Source organism: Acinonyx jubatus, chromosome A2, assembly GCF_027475565.1.
Source record: "Acinonyx jubatus isolate Ajub_Pintada_27869175 chromosome A2, VMU_Ajub_asm_v1.0, whole genome shotgun sequence".
In the NCBI taxonomy this organism is placed as follows: Eukaryota; Metazoa; Chordata; class Mammalia; order Carnivora; family Felidae; genus Acinonyx; species Acinonyx jubatus.
In genome coordinates, this window is record NC_069383.1 from 162,776,344 (window position 1) to 162,789,654 (window position 13,311).

Here is a 13,311-nt window from a genome sequence, read left to right on the forward strand (position 1 = left end):
CGAAAAGCACAGCCCCCTGCCAGAATCCGGTGCTCTCCATTGGCTGAACGGGGAATGTTTCCAAGGGCCTCACCGGGGGGCAGGAGCGGAAATGATTTCCTGATGGCGCATCACGGATTTAAAAACAAAACAGGGAGCAAACAAACAAACACAGGACGTTGGTGGCCTCATTCCTCAGATTAGGAAGGAGGGAGGGAAAGCGTCCCGAGGACCACGTTACGTGGGGCCCCCAGCCGTGAGCCAAGGACCCAGCCGCGTGCTGGGGAGGCAGAATCTTCCCGGCCACGCTTGCTCGGGCCACCGATGGAAAGGCGCCCCCTACAGTTGTGCGCTCAGCGGCCCTGCCCTGGAGGACTCCAGCCTGACAGTATAATAGTATCACGAGTTGCAGCTTCTGAAATTAGAAGGAGGTTTGGACCCTGGCTAGGCGGCTGCCTAGCCGGGAGACACGACCGCGTAAGTGACCTTCGCTGCTGGGCCTCAGTTTCCTCACCTGCGAAATGGGAACATCATGGTACTGGCGTTTCGGCACTCAATGAGATCGTGTAGGAGAGCGCTTAGCACAGTGCCTGAGAACGCTTCGCTACCTGTTTCTCGCCCTTGCTGTGTCGGGTTTTAGACCTGTAGCAGAGGCCGAATGGTGGTCCCCACAGGATATGGCAGCTCTTACCCTGACCCCTGGAACTTGGGAATATGACCTGATTTGGAAAAAGGGTCTTTGCAGGCAGAATTGAGGATCCAGTACCCTCATTTTGAGATGAGAGCATCTGGATTGAGGATAAATCCCAGAGCCAATGCCAAGTGTCTTTACCTCTGCAAACCAAGGAGAACCAAGGATTGCCAGCAACCACCCGAAGCTGGGCAGGCATGGAATGCATTCTCCCTCACCGCCTCCAGAAGGAACCGACCTTCATTTTTGACGTCTGGGCTCCGGAACTGTGAGAGAATTTTGATTTCTATTGTCCTAAGCCGCTTGGCTTGTGGTGCTTTGTTACAGCAGTCCCAGAAAACGAACACGCCCTGAGTACCAACCAATGCCCATTACTCTGCCCTGCCTCCCTTGATCACTGCAGTGGCTTTCCACCCGTTTTGTGAACACATCAAGTTCATCCCCACCACGGGGCCTTTGAACATGCTGTTCCCTCTGCCAGGAATGCTCTTCCAGAAGAGGTTCACATTATTCAGGTGCCAGCTCAGAAGTAGTCTCCTCAGAGAGGCCTTCCCTAACCACCCCTACTTTGCCCCCCAATTCATCACCCCATTCCATTGCCCAGTCTGATTTTTTTTAGTACATACATTAGTATAATTGCTGGGTCATACACTAAGGAGCCTGACTTTTCCCCCACAGCACTTACCACTATTTGAAACTGTCTACTTATTTTTTGTTTGTTTGTTTATTCTCTGACTCCCTAGCTAGAATGTAAAATTCAAGATAAATGAGACTTGGGTGGTCTTGTACCCTGCTGTGTTCTCTGCAGAGGTCAGCAGCACCTGGCACAAACGGGAGGTCCAGGACATGCAGGTAGAACGTGTCGATGTCGGCTCCCCCCGCCCCGTGGATACCAGACAACACTCTACTCACCTTGCTGCCAAAGTCACTGCATCAGGGTCTGTGCCCCTCCAAGCCAAAGGCGGAAAGGCACTGCCCCACAGCAGGGGATGAGAGCCTGGAGCCTGAAGCTCGAGATCCATCGGACTTTATGCGCCCTGGCTGGAGGAAGTGGAGCCCTGGGAAGAGACGCGTGTGTTAATTCAGTGGGAAATCCAGGCCAGTCCTCGTGCTGGGCACTGGGGTCCAGCGTGTGAATGAGAAAGACTTCGCTTTTGTCGAACTCCCATTTGGAGAAACAGATGGGCAAAGGAGTCTGGGCTGATTTAGAGACATCTTTGAAGCAGAGTGGCTTGGGGGAGGGTGCATGGGAAGACGTTCAGGGGCAGAGGGTGGGCAGTGACGATGTGAGTTGGGCCCTGAGAAGTGAGTAGGAGTTGGATGGATGAAGGAGCTGGAGAACAATCTGGGCAGAACGGCGTTTGCAAAGCGACCTCCCCTCCCTCACGAGAGCGCGCGGGGAGCTGTCCGTGGTGCTGTGGCCGCCGCCAAAGAGCCGGCGCGTGAACCCAGCTCGTCTGGTTTACTTTTCACCGTGGTTAAAATACACATACAGAACATATAGCTTGCCATTCCGATAATTTTTAAGCGTGAAATTCAGTGGCATCAATTACATTCACCATGTGCAACCATCACCACAATCCATCTCCGGAACTTTTCCATCTTCCCAAACTGAAACTCTGTCCCCATTAAATACTAACTCACCTTCCCCGTTAGCCATTCCCCCATAAGGTAAGCTTTCTGAGATCAGAGATGTTGCACTTTGTCACTGCTATCTCTCAGATCCCTAGCCAGTGGTTCTCATGGTGGGGCGGGGATTCTGTGCCCCATGGGAGGTTTGGTGATGTCTGGGAACATTTTTGGTTTTCATTACTTGGGGGATGGAGACGGTACTGACATCGAGCGTGTGAGACCAGAGATCCTGCTCAGCACCCTACAAGGCACATGACAACTCCCCATGACAGAGAATTACCTGGCCCCAAACGTCACCAGTGTGGGGTGAGAATGACACCCGAAACGTAGTCAGATGCCATTATACTGAATCGAGGCAATGAAATTGCTAACGCTCCGGGGCACCTGGGTGGCTCAGTTGGTTAAGTGTCCAACTTCGGCTCAGGTCATGATCTCGCGGTTTGTGGGTTCGAGCCCCGCGCTGGGTTCTGTGCTGACAGCTCAGAGCCTGGAGCCTGCTTCGGATTCTGTGTCTCCCTCTCTCTCTGTTCCTCCCCCACTTGTGCTCTGTCTCTGTCTCTCAAAAATAAATAAAAATGTAAAAAAAAAAAATTAAAACATGTTAAAAAAAATTGCTAACGCTCCTTGAGTGTCATTTTCCTGATTTGCAAAGGGGATTGATTAATCACGGACATTCGATCCTCATTATTAGTTGTTTCCGTATTTGTGAATTTGCCTACTGGCTGAAATTTAGTGGTAACATTTGTAAGACTCAAATCAATACTCATGGTGCCTTCAGGGTCATTTGCAGACAAGGAAGTGTGATGAAAAATTTGAGTGCTGGTTGTACATGTTCCCAGGTGAGTTCGAACAAGGCACCATTTTGCCTTCTGATTCCAGCCCAGATTGTAAACTGCCCATTTCGGGATTTATTTAGCACCATGATTTTTGTGCTTTACGTTGGTGGTTTTGCTGTTTATAGTGGCCCCCGTGCACGGTCCTGAAGGGCTGTCTAGCATTTCCAAGCACAAGAAGGTCGGGGTGCACCTTGCGGTGAAAATAAGAGTGTTAGTTAAGCTTCATTCAGGCATGAGTCACAGTGCTGTTGGCTGTTCATGATCAGTAATGTATATTAAATAAGATGCCTTTGGACAGAAGCGCACAGAACACAAGGTTATGTATTTGATCTGTTGATGAAAAATAATGTGAGCAGAGGCTTGCAGGAACCCACTCAAGTGTCTCCCCAGGAGTGGGGCTTTACGATTCCCTATTCTAGGGCTTGGGGCCACTTTATAGGACAAGGCTGCTGCCAATAATGAGAATCAACTCTATGTACTTCTGAGGGCTATGTAGGGATAGATAAGATTGTGCATGCAAAAAGCATTGAACACAATGCTTGTAGTAAATAACAGGAGGGAAAAAAAGATACTATGTAACCCAGAGAAAACATTAAAACAGACCTGCTTTTGTATAAAGCATGTAGCCTTTGTTACCTAGCTAGAGCTGCAGGGAATTGGAGGAAAGCGGTGTGTAATTACCACTCTGAGCGTTAGCCAGGGCATGGTGAGAGAGCTGCTTTTGCCAGACCCTGTAGATTGTTTCTGGTGGCCACACATGGTCATGAAGACACAAAGGGAAGAATGCCATCCACTACATCACCATACGGCTTTCCTCGGCACCCTGGGCTCGCCATGGTTTCTGTCCAAGAATTAACTAGCCCTGTGCCTGCTTCATAGAAAGGTGGAAAGGAACCCCATCCCACCAGAGTTGGTGAATGTATTTTCCTAATTAATTTTTAAAATATTGAAATAATTGTAGATTCACATGCAGTAAGAAATAACAGAAAGATCCCGTGTACCCGTTCCCCCAATTTACCCAACGGTAAAATCTTACACAAGTATAGTACAATATCACTATTGCTTTCAATACAGTTGAGATACAGGACACTTTCTCACGACAGGATACCTCCTGTTGTCCTTCTATAGAGGTTCCTTCTATAATGCCCGTATCCTCCCCGGCCATTTCCTTAACCCTAGACATCACAAATATGTTCTCCATTTCTGTAACTTTGATGGTTTAAGAGTTTTAATTTTTTTTCCAACGTTTATTTATTTTTGGGACAGAGAGAGACAGAGCATGAACGGGGGAGGGGCAGAGAAAGAGGGAGACACAGAATCGGAAACAGGCTCCAGGCTCTGAGCCATCAGCCCAGAGCCTGACGCGGGGCTCGAACTCACGGACCGCGAGATCATGACCTGGCTGAAGTCGGACGCTTAGCCGACTGCGCCACCCAGGCGCCCCAATGGTTTAAGAGTTTTAAATGGAATCATGAGTATGTAAAGCACGGAACCCTTTTGCATTGGCTTTTCCTATAATTCTCTACAGCTTCATCCAAGTTGTGTGCATCAGGAGTTTATTAGTAGTGCTCCATCATACAAAATGCACAGAACAGGTAAACCTGTAGAGACAAAAAGCAAACTGGTGGTTGCCAGCAGCTGGGAGATTGAGAAGCGCCTGTTGATGGAGACAGGGTTTGTACTTGGGGTGATGAAAATGTTCTGGAATTACACAGTGGCGATGGTCACGCAATTGCGTACACGTACTAAAAACCATTGAGCAGCATGGGTATGTGAATTCTATCTCGGTAAAGCTGTTATTAACCAAAAAAGCACTCTAACTGTAGTTCATAGTTTGTAAGTGCTGCAGAGGACGGGCACCAAGGAGTTTTGTTCACTGTTGCGTCCCCCAAGGTGGCCAGGCTTGGCCAAGAAATCTCTCTCAAAATGACTTCCACTTAGAATAGGGTTTCTCAGTCTGGGCACTGGTGACTTTGGATCCGGGTCGTTCCGTGTGGGGCGTTCGGGGCGATGTGGAGGCTGAGCAGCATCCCTGGCCCCCACCCACTCGATGCCAGGAGCCCCCAGATGTCCCTAGACACCGTCCAGTGTCCCCTGGGGGCAAACCCCTCTGGTCGGGAACCACTAGTTTAGGGTCACCAAATTTTAAGGCCCCACGAAAGGCTGCCCACCAGCGGGTCCCGAAGGACAAGCAGGTCTTGGCTGTATCCATAGGGCCACATGTACCCCAGCCAGAGCGGTCAGCGGAACTCCCAAACTCACCCCAGTGGGACACAAAGTATAAGGCACTTCAGGCTCGCGTTCAGGGCGGGTCTTGGGGTGCCAGGCAGGGACCCCCAAAGCCGAAGAAAGGCTGAAAGGAGGGCAGGGCTCCGGGAAGAGGCGGGGCTGGAGGCAGAGTCCCCGGAAGCTGAGCTGCCGGAGGGAAGGCGGGGCCCCGGGAAGGGGCGGGGCTGGAGGCGGAGACAGCCCGCGGACGCAACGGGACGCAATGGGAAGCGAGGCGGCGCGAGCTTCGCGCGGGGGGGCGGGGCCTGGGGCGCGTGGCGGCGCGCGAGCGGCACGCGGCCTGGGGGCGGGGCCCAGGGACGTCACCGCCGACGGCTCCTCCCCTCGCGCCTCGGGGCGGCTCGCGCGCCCCAGAGACGCGAAGATGGCGGCGAGTGACTGCTCCGGTTTCGCGCGCGGCGCCGGCCCTCCGTACAGGTAACGGGCCCCCGAGCCGCCCGCGCCGCCGGCCCGACCCCGGCCCCGGGGAAGCCGCGCGCCGACCGCAGCCGGGCGGGACACGGGCGGGGAGGCCTGCGCCAGCTGAGATGGCCGCGCAGCCGCGGACCCGTGTCTGGCAGGGGAGAGCGGCGGGCCAGTCGGGGCACGGACACCGCGCCGGGCCTGACGTGGGGAGGGCAGCGGGCCCTGAGGCCGGCAGAGAAGCCAGGGCGGGGAGGGGACCCGTCCGGGCGTGGCGAGGGGCAGAGCTGGATCCCTGGGGACCGAGACGGGGACCGGGACGGAGGCCGGGGAGGGCCCTGAGGGCTGCGGGGGAGGGGGCGGGGGGGGGCGGGAACTGATGCGCGTTGCGGGCGCGGAGCCGGGCAGGGGGTGGAGCGGGGACCTTGGCGGAGGAGTGGGGAGTGGAAGTGGAGACTTGATTTACGAGCGAACAGACCCGGGAGGGCACCTGGGGGGGCAGGGGCGGTGGGGTTTGGGGGTACTGACCCCTGACGGGGGAGGGGTGACCGGAGGGAGGGGCGGAGACATTGGCGAGGGGGTTGAGGCCTGATTGGGTCAGGGCAGATTTGGGGGGGGGCAGACTTGGGGGAAGTCCTGAGACCCAATAGAAGGGTGGGGACGAGGGGCTTCCCGGGGAGGGGAACAGTAAGGGGGGGGAAGGGGTAGAGGATTCCCCAGACCTTAAAAACATCCGTGGAGTAGGTGTTTGCGTATTTACGGTCTGGTAAAGTACAGACACCCACGCATTGGGGGGCTGGGGGGGAGGAGCCAAGACAGGTGGGGGGCAGGGATAGGAAGCAGCCCAGGGAAGGCGGGATCTGAAGGTCTAAGCGCGTGGGGTGTGCTGTACCCCAAGTGTACAAGTACGCTCCGCACGCCCTTCTCCAAGGCCTTTCCTTGGAGCATCTCTGCCGTCTCGTGCCTCAGCCTGACACTTGCGACCCGAGACCCGGGGCTGCCCCTCCCCCCCCCCCAAGCCCATCCTTTTCATCGTGTCGGCTTCCGCTCTGTTTCTCCCAGATCCCGAGGAAGCGAGGGTGCACACCGCCCCCTAGGCCCCCCAGAGACCCGTGTGCGCTGCACTGGGGGCCTTGCTGCAGGGTTCGGTTTCGGCTGGTTGAAAGTAGAGGGGTGGACGGTTAGGGCCGACCCCCCAACCCCGTCGTTGCGACGCTGCTGCGTTCTTTCCTCTGGGATCACACGGAAACAGCGCCGGGCTTGGAAATGAGGGCTGCGGAGGGTGGGTGTGCTCCCCGTGTCTTCTGCCCTGGGAGCGACTTGTGGGGTGTGGGGTGGCCAGTCGTGGATGGCCTGCCGGCGCGGGGATGCACGCTGTTTCCTGCAGCGGAGTCTCATTTCGGTCCGTCCTTCCTTGCTTCCGTCACCCATGGGCAGGACTCCACTGGCCCCTCCAGGCTGCTGGAGGCGCCCGCTTTTGCAAGGGCATCACCCTCTGCCTGCTGGCCAGCGACTTCTTTCTTTTCTTCCTCGCTCGTTCCTGTTTCTTTCTCCAGTGCGTCCCTGGGTCACGAGTGGGAAGTCCCTTGAATGTTACGTTTTCTGTTGACATTACCTTCCAGAGGAGAAATGGGCTATTTACGTGGTTAAAATTGGTAATTGCCAGGCTTCAGCAGATGTTTGTCATTTATTTTATTTTTTTTTACTTTTTATTAAAAAAATTTTTTTTTAACGTTTATTTATTTTTGAGACAGAGAGAGACAGAGCATGAATGGGAGAGGGTCAGAGAGAGAGGGAGACACAGAATCGGAAACAGGCTCCAGGCTCTGAGTGGTCAGCACAGAGCCCGACGCGGGGCTCGAACTCACGGACCGCGAGATTGTGACCTGAGCTGAAGTCGGATGCTTAACCGACTGAGCCACCCAGGCGCCCCTCTGTCATTTATTTTAATTAAAAACTTACACATTTTAGCCGAGCTATTCTGTCTGCATTCTGAGGATTTAGGTGATGGTGTGCTCACGCATCAGGAAAGGATGTAAAACTACCCCGAACAGAACCTCACATTACTCTATATTTTAGAATTCTCTCCAAGAGTATGTTTTAAATTAAAGAAAAAAAAATGTTTGTTTTTGAGACAGAGAGTGAGTGGGGGAGGGGCAAAGAGAGAGGAAGACACAGAATCCCAAGCAGGCTCCAGGCTCCGAGCTGGCAGCCCAGAGCCTGACGCGGGGCTCGAACCCACAAACCGTGAGATCATGACCTGAGCCGACGTCTGACACTCAACCAACGGAGCCACCCAGGTGCCCCAAATATGTGTTACTCTTTAAGAAAAGATGGGGTGCCTGGGTGGCTCAGTCAGGTAAGCGTCCGACGTCGACTGAGGTCACGATCTCGCAGTCCGTGAGTTCGAGCCCCGCGTCGGGCTCTGGGCTGATGGCCCGGAGCCTGGAGCCTGCTTCCGATTCTGTGTCTCCCTCTCTCTCTGCCCCCCCCCCCCCCCCCCGTTCATGCTCTGTCTCTCTCTGTCTCAAAAATAAATAAACGTTAAAAAAAAAAAATTTAAGAAAAGAGTAGGGGCGCCTGGCTGGCGCAGTGGGTGGAGCATATGATTCTTGATCTCAAGGTTGAGCCTCCCATTGGAAATAGAGATTGCTTAAAAAATAAATTATTAAAAAAAAGTGTAAATTTAACAAACTGAAACATGGGGATCATAATGAAAGAAATTCCAGTCTCACAAAATCTTGAAAAGAGACCACCTGCGTTATCTGAATGACTTTAAGTTAACTACACATTTTCTTTTGGGGCAAATGGCTTTTGTTTAGACCCTTCAGCTGCTTTTAGAGTATGTATTTCTTAGGTAATGTGCCATGGATAAACTAATTAGATATTGGGAGTGCCTACCAACTTTACGGTAGCTTTTGGACAACAGAATTTACAAAGCCCGTTTTACAAATTGCCAAAGTGAAGACCACAGTTTTTAGAGGAGTTTTGAGTAAGTTTTCTTGCCTTTTAAACTTGATAACCATAGCCCCGGGTGGGAATATTCCTTATGTCGTCTGTTCTTAGGGTTGGGATCTGAACTTTTTGAATTGGTGGTCAGTAGGAATTGGACGCACATTCACTTTTGAAGGTATACGCAAAACTTAAGTTACCTGTTGATAATGATGATTTCCATTGATTGGATATTATATGGTCTTTTAAATCTTCTAAGGTTTTGTTAGAGTTAGAGCCGCAGAGACCCACAGTGAAGGATTAATCCCATGTGGAAAATTGAATTTGGCAGTGCTTTTCATTGGCCCCGAGCGCAGCTTTCAGTGCGAGCAGTTCAAGAACTCCAGCTAAGTTCTGCATGGCTTTAAATCACTTGGCTGGTGGAAACGTCTAGAACTCCGAGCTGTATGCTGGCGGTCCATCCCAGTGGAATGGGACAGGCTGTAACAACAGCTCCGTTGTCACATTTCCCTCTTCGTTCAGCAGCTTTGTGAACATCCCACCTGTGCAGTACGCCGGCTACCTCTGTCTTCCCGTTCTTGTTAAGTCTAAATAAGACAGCTGCTGGATTTGGGGTAATGCTTGGTTTCTCACCAAGAGAAGCTTCGGTATACATTTTAATCGGCCAAATTCCTTCATCTGGAATGCAGCATGTTTGATGGGTGGGCCCCCATCCAAGCCGGTTAGTGATGATAAAAATGCTGGTTATCAGCTCTTGAATCCTGTAAGTCCAGGCGCTTGATAGCTCAGGGGATCCTCGCAGAAATCCTTTGAGCTAGTTACTACGGCGGCTGTTTTGTGGATGAGGAGAACGAGGCTCCGGGTGCACTGACTGCTGTGGGGTCCCCGTGGTGGTAAGTGGTGGGGTCCAGCTAGGGATGCAGGCTGCCTGGCTCCCAGGCCGTGTCTTTGCCCCACGGTGGGGTGTGCTGAACCCCGGATGTGATTGTGGTGGCAGAACTCAGCCTCGCGGTGAGAGACCTGCCGGCGGAGACCAGGTTACTGCCATTCTTTACGCTACGCTTACTGGCCTGGATCCTGTCCCCCTCGTTTGGGTCCCCATCAGATTGTGGTGTGGGGCCAGATTCTTCAGATCTTAAAAAACTACCGTCCCCGGAACGTGGAAGCCAAGGGAGTGTCGGGCCTGGTGCTCCCAGGAAGGCAACGACACCCCAACCTATTTCTCTCAAAAATCCCTCCCAGAGGCAACACGGGGCTTGGGAAGGGCAGCGGAGCCCACGCCAACCGTGGAGAGCCGTGCAGGCAGCCCCAGTGCCGGCAGACGGAAGGTCGCGCCCGCTCCGGAGCCCCTTGCTCCGTCCGGTGTGGCTGCAGCCAGATTCAGAGCAGTCTCTGTCATGTGCATGTCCGGGCCTGCCTCCGTCGTCTGCCGCTCTGCCCCTCGTGGGTCTCCACACGCTCCAGAGTAAACCTGACCCACCACCTGTCTCCTGAGCCTGGGTCCAAGGGGCACAGGCTGCCAGGGAGAATCTGGTGTCACTGCCTCAGGGGCCAGTGGGACTCCTGCCACCGTGTCCAGAAGCAGGGTTGCCTTAGACATCGGGGGAGTGGGGCCCGGGGGTGGGGGGGCTCCAGCTCAGTTTGGAGGAATCCTGACAAAAGTCTTCACTTGAGCAGCACCTTCTAGTTACTCCCAGGTGGGCTTGATGGGCCCTGGAACAGCACGGCAGGTGGACCTTCCTGTCACATGTGGTTACTGTCACCTTTTTAAAGGCCCATCTCGGTGAGGCTGAGATACACGGTAGGGACCTGCTGAAAGAGGTACTTGGACGTCTTGCTGTCGTTCAGAGAGTGCATGCGCGTGCAGGGGAGGGGCAGAGAGAGGGAGGGAGAGAGAGAATCCCAAGCAGGCTCCACACTGTCAGCACAGAGCCCGATGAGGGGCTCAGACTCAGGAACCGCGAGATCGTGACCGGAGCCGAATCAAGAGTCAGATGCTCAACCGACTGAGCCACCCAGGCCTCCTCTTTTACGCTTTTTGCGTGTCCTTTCTGTGTCGGTGACGCTGTAAATCGGGAGCGTGCTGTTTACTTGTGGAATATCCTTTAGAATCTTGGTAGGAAGAGGCTTGGCACCACCCAAGGTCCAGTGGATTGGTAACTGCTCCCTAGTTATGTCCCTTCTACAAGGGTGTCTGCCACCAGCGGGGAACTGAATTTCTCCGCCTTCTCTTTTTCTGACGATACTTGTGTTATAGGATCATTTTAAGGTTTCTGGATATCTTTTACCTGGAAACTTCATTTGTAAATATTTTGGGAAATGGGATTTTTTTTGGGGGGGGGTAGGTATTTTGCTATGGGCATTTTCCCCCCCCCAAAGGTAAACTGTGTTTGTGGCACTCACTATCCATATGCTTTTGTAAATTAGCGTATCCCAGGTCACTTATTTGTTTACTAAGAATCGAGAATTGTTCTGCTTTGATTCTGTAGCATTTTGTATTTTGGAAAGTCCGTTCTGGCGACAGGTTAACTCCTCGATGAGTTTTGCTCTCTGGAAGCAAAAGGAGCCATCACATCTAAGAGCCTCACAGTGAATGTTTTTAAGAAGCCAGTGGCTTCTTCTCAACGTAAATGTCATTGAGACATTGCTTGAATCCAGGGTTGGTAGGCGGATGTCTGTTGTACTTGCTCAGGAGGACGTCAGATTGGCTGTTTAGTCCTGCCTCCCCCTGTTGACACGAGGTGCATGTGTCAGACCAGTGTAGACGTGGCCGTGCAGGTTCTTCCACAGCAAGAGAAGGCTGGAGCCACAGATGACCCCTCGCCAGACCCCAAACATTGGCCTTTCATCATTGTGGCTCCCAGCAGTAGAATGGTGTGGCCATCTGAACCCTGGTTGGACTTTGTTTCACTTGCGCTGCTTCTGGGAGGACCCAGCAGAGTATCGTCAAGATGGCGTTCTTGAGCACCTGACTGAAGAGCTAACCACGTAGCCACCCTCCATGTGGGGACTATGTTCCTTTGCAGAAGGGATGGAAGAGAATTCCGGGAGCTGCACTGCCAGGCACAGAATCCAGCTCACCCTGGAGGCTGGGGAAGCTCCTGTCACCGGTCCCTGGAGTCCCTGCCTCAGGAACGTTGAGCAGCCCAGTGGCCCTGCCTTGAGGAGCCACGCTGGCCCTGATTTGGAGCTGGGGACTCTTGACCACAGTTTAAAGAAGTTGGGGGTTGGGGAATGAAATCCTCTCATCTTCTCAAGAGCCCAAGGATTTAGCTTATGAAACCCCTTTCCAGGACGTTGAGATGTTTTCCGGGGGTATCTGGATCTGAAATGGACATTTCACATCGAGAAGGCACATAAGGCTTTCATAATTAAAAAAAAAAAAATCTGCTAAAAAATCAGAATCGTGGGGCACCTGGCAGGCTCATTCAGTAGAGCATGCAACTCTTAATCTCCGGGTCTTGAGTTCAAGCCCCGTGTTGGGTGTGGAAGTTACTTAAATAAACTTTTAAAAAGTTAAGAAGATAAAAAATCTCAAAAAAAAAATCAGAATTGTTATGGGTATGAACATATACAACGTGTTACATGTTTTGAATATAAAAACCTGGCGAACCGAGGTGCCAAATGAAATCATCCCTGTTCACGCATGTGTGTACGCGTAAAGTAATTGGGTGTGATCTTACCGGCAATAAAACAGACTTGGAAATGTGCTTCCTGATGAATGTCTTTCATGACCATATCAGCCAGCGTCGGGTGTCGGAGTTCACGATGCACCGTCTCACTCTGAATGTTCTCCAACCCCGCGAGAAGTCGCAGATGCACCTGGAAAGGTGCACCCAGGCCAGGGTGCCGGAGCCCAGTTTTCTCTCCGCGGCACTACAGGGTGGGAGATCTTTGACGTTGAGAGGTCCAGCTGCTTGGCCCTCGGATGTAACGTCAGTCGGGCTTAGTTTGTGCCACTTGGGGGAGTGGTAGAAGGGGGGTGACAAATAGGTAAAGACCTTATGTTCTGGGAGGATTTAAAAGCAGGGTACTGAGTGAAGCCTCTCAGCACTGCGACTGCAGGAGAGTCTTTTATTCCGCTTGATTTTTTCCCTCAGATTCTGCATGTTTCTGGCTGTGTGTGTGTGTGTGTGTGTGTGTGTGTTCCCGCTGAGTATGACCCATTGAGAGTGGTGTGTAACAGATCACTCTTACAACAACCCCGGAACGACCCTTCGTTACCTGCTGTAGGTTCCTCAGATCACCCTTCTGAATCTGACACGAGGTCTGCGCTCCAGGTCCCGTGTGTCTTTTACGGTTGGCCTTTCGGGAGCAAGCAGGAGCGTGTCCCACAGGAGAGCGCCCTGTCAGGGAAGCTGGCCTCCTCAGACAGATCCGTTACATCTCCAGCCCTCGGTGTCCCCTTCCGTTAGGTGACTAGGCAAAATGGTATCAACGAGTCTGGCCAGGCTTGCGTTCTAAAATCTCATCTGGATGGTCTCGTCAAAAAAATCCCGACTCTCCAAAACAAACATTTAGAGCGAAAAA

General features: G+C 52.8%; 1 protein-coding gene across 1 annotated transcript in view; it reads left to right on the top strand.

The window, feature by feature from the left end:
- Positions 1-5,728: 5,728 nt before the first annotated feature.
- ZFR2 (zinc finger RNA binding protein 2) overlaps positions 5,729-13,311 on the top strand; it is a 42,585-nt gene continuing 35,002 nt past the window's right edge. Inside the window, exon 1 of the mRNA XM_027049289.2 lies at positions 5,729-5,844. Within this exon, the coding sequence (XP_026905090.1) occupies positions 5,792-5,844 (53 nt within the window). The 5' untranslated portion in view covers positions 5,729-5,791. The remainder of the gene's footprint in view (positions 5,845-13,311) is intronic.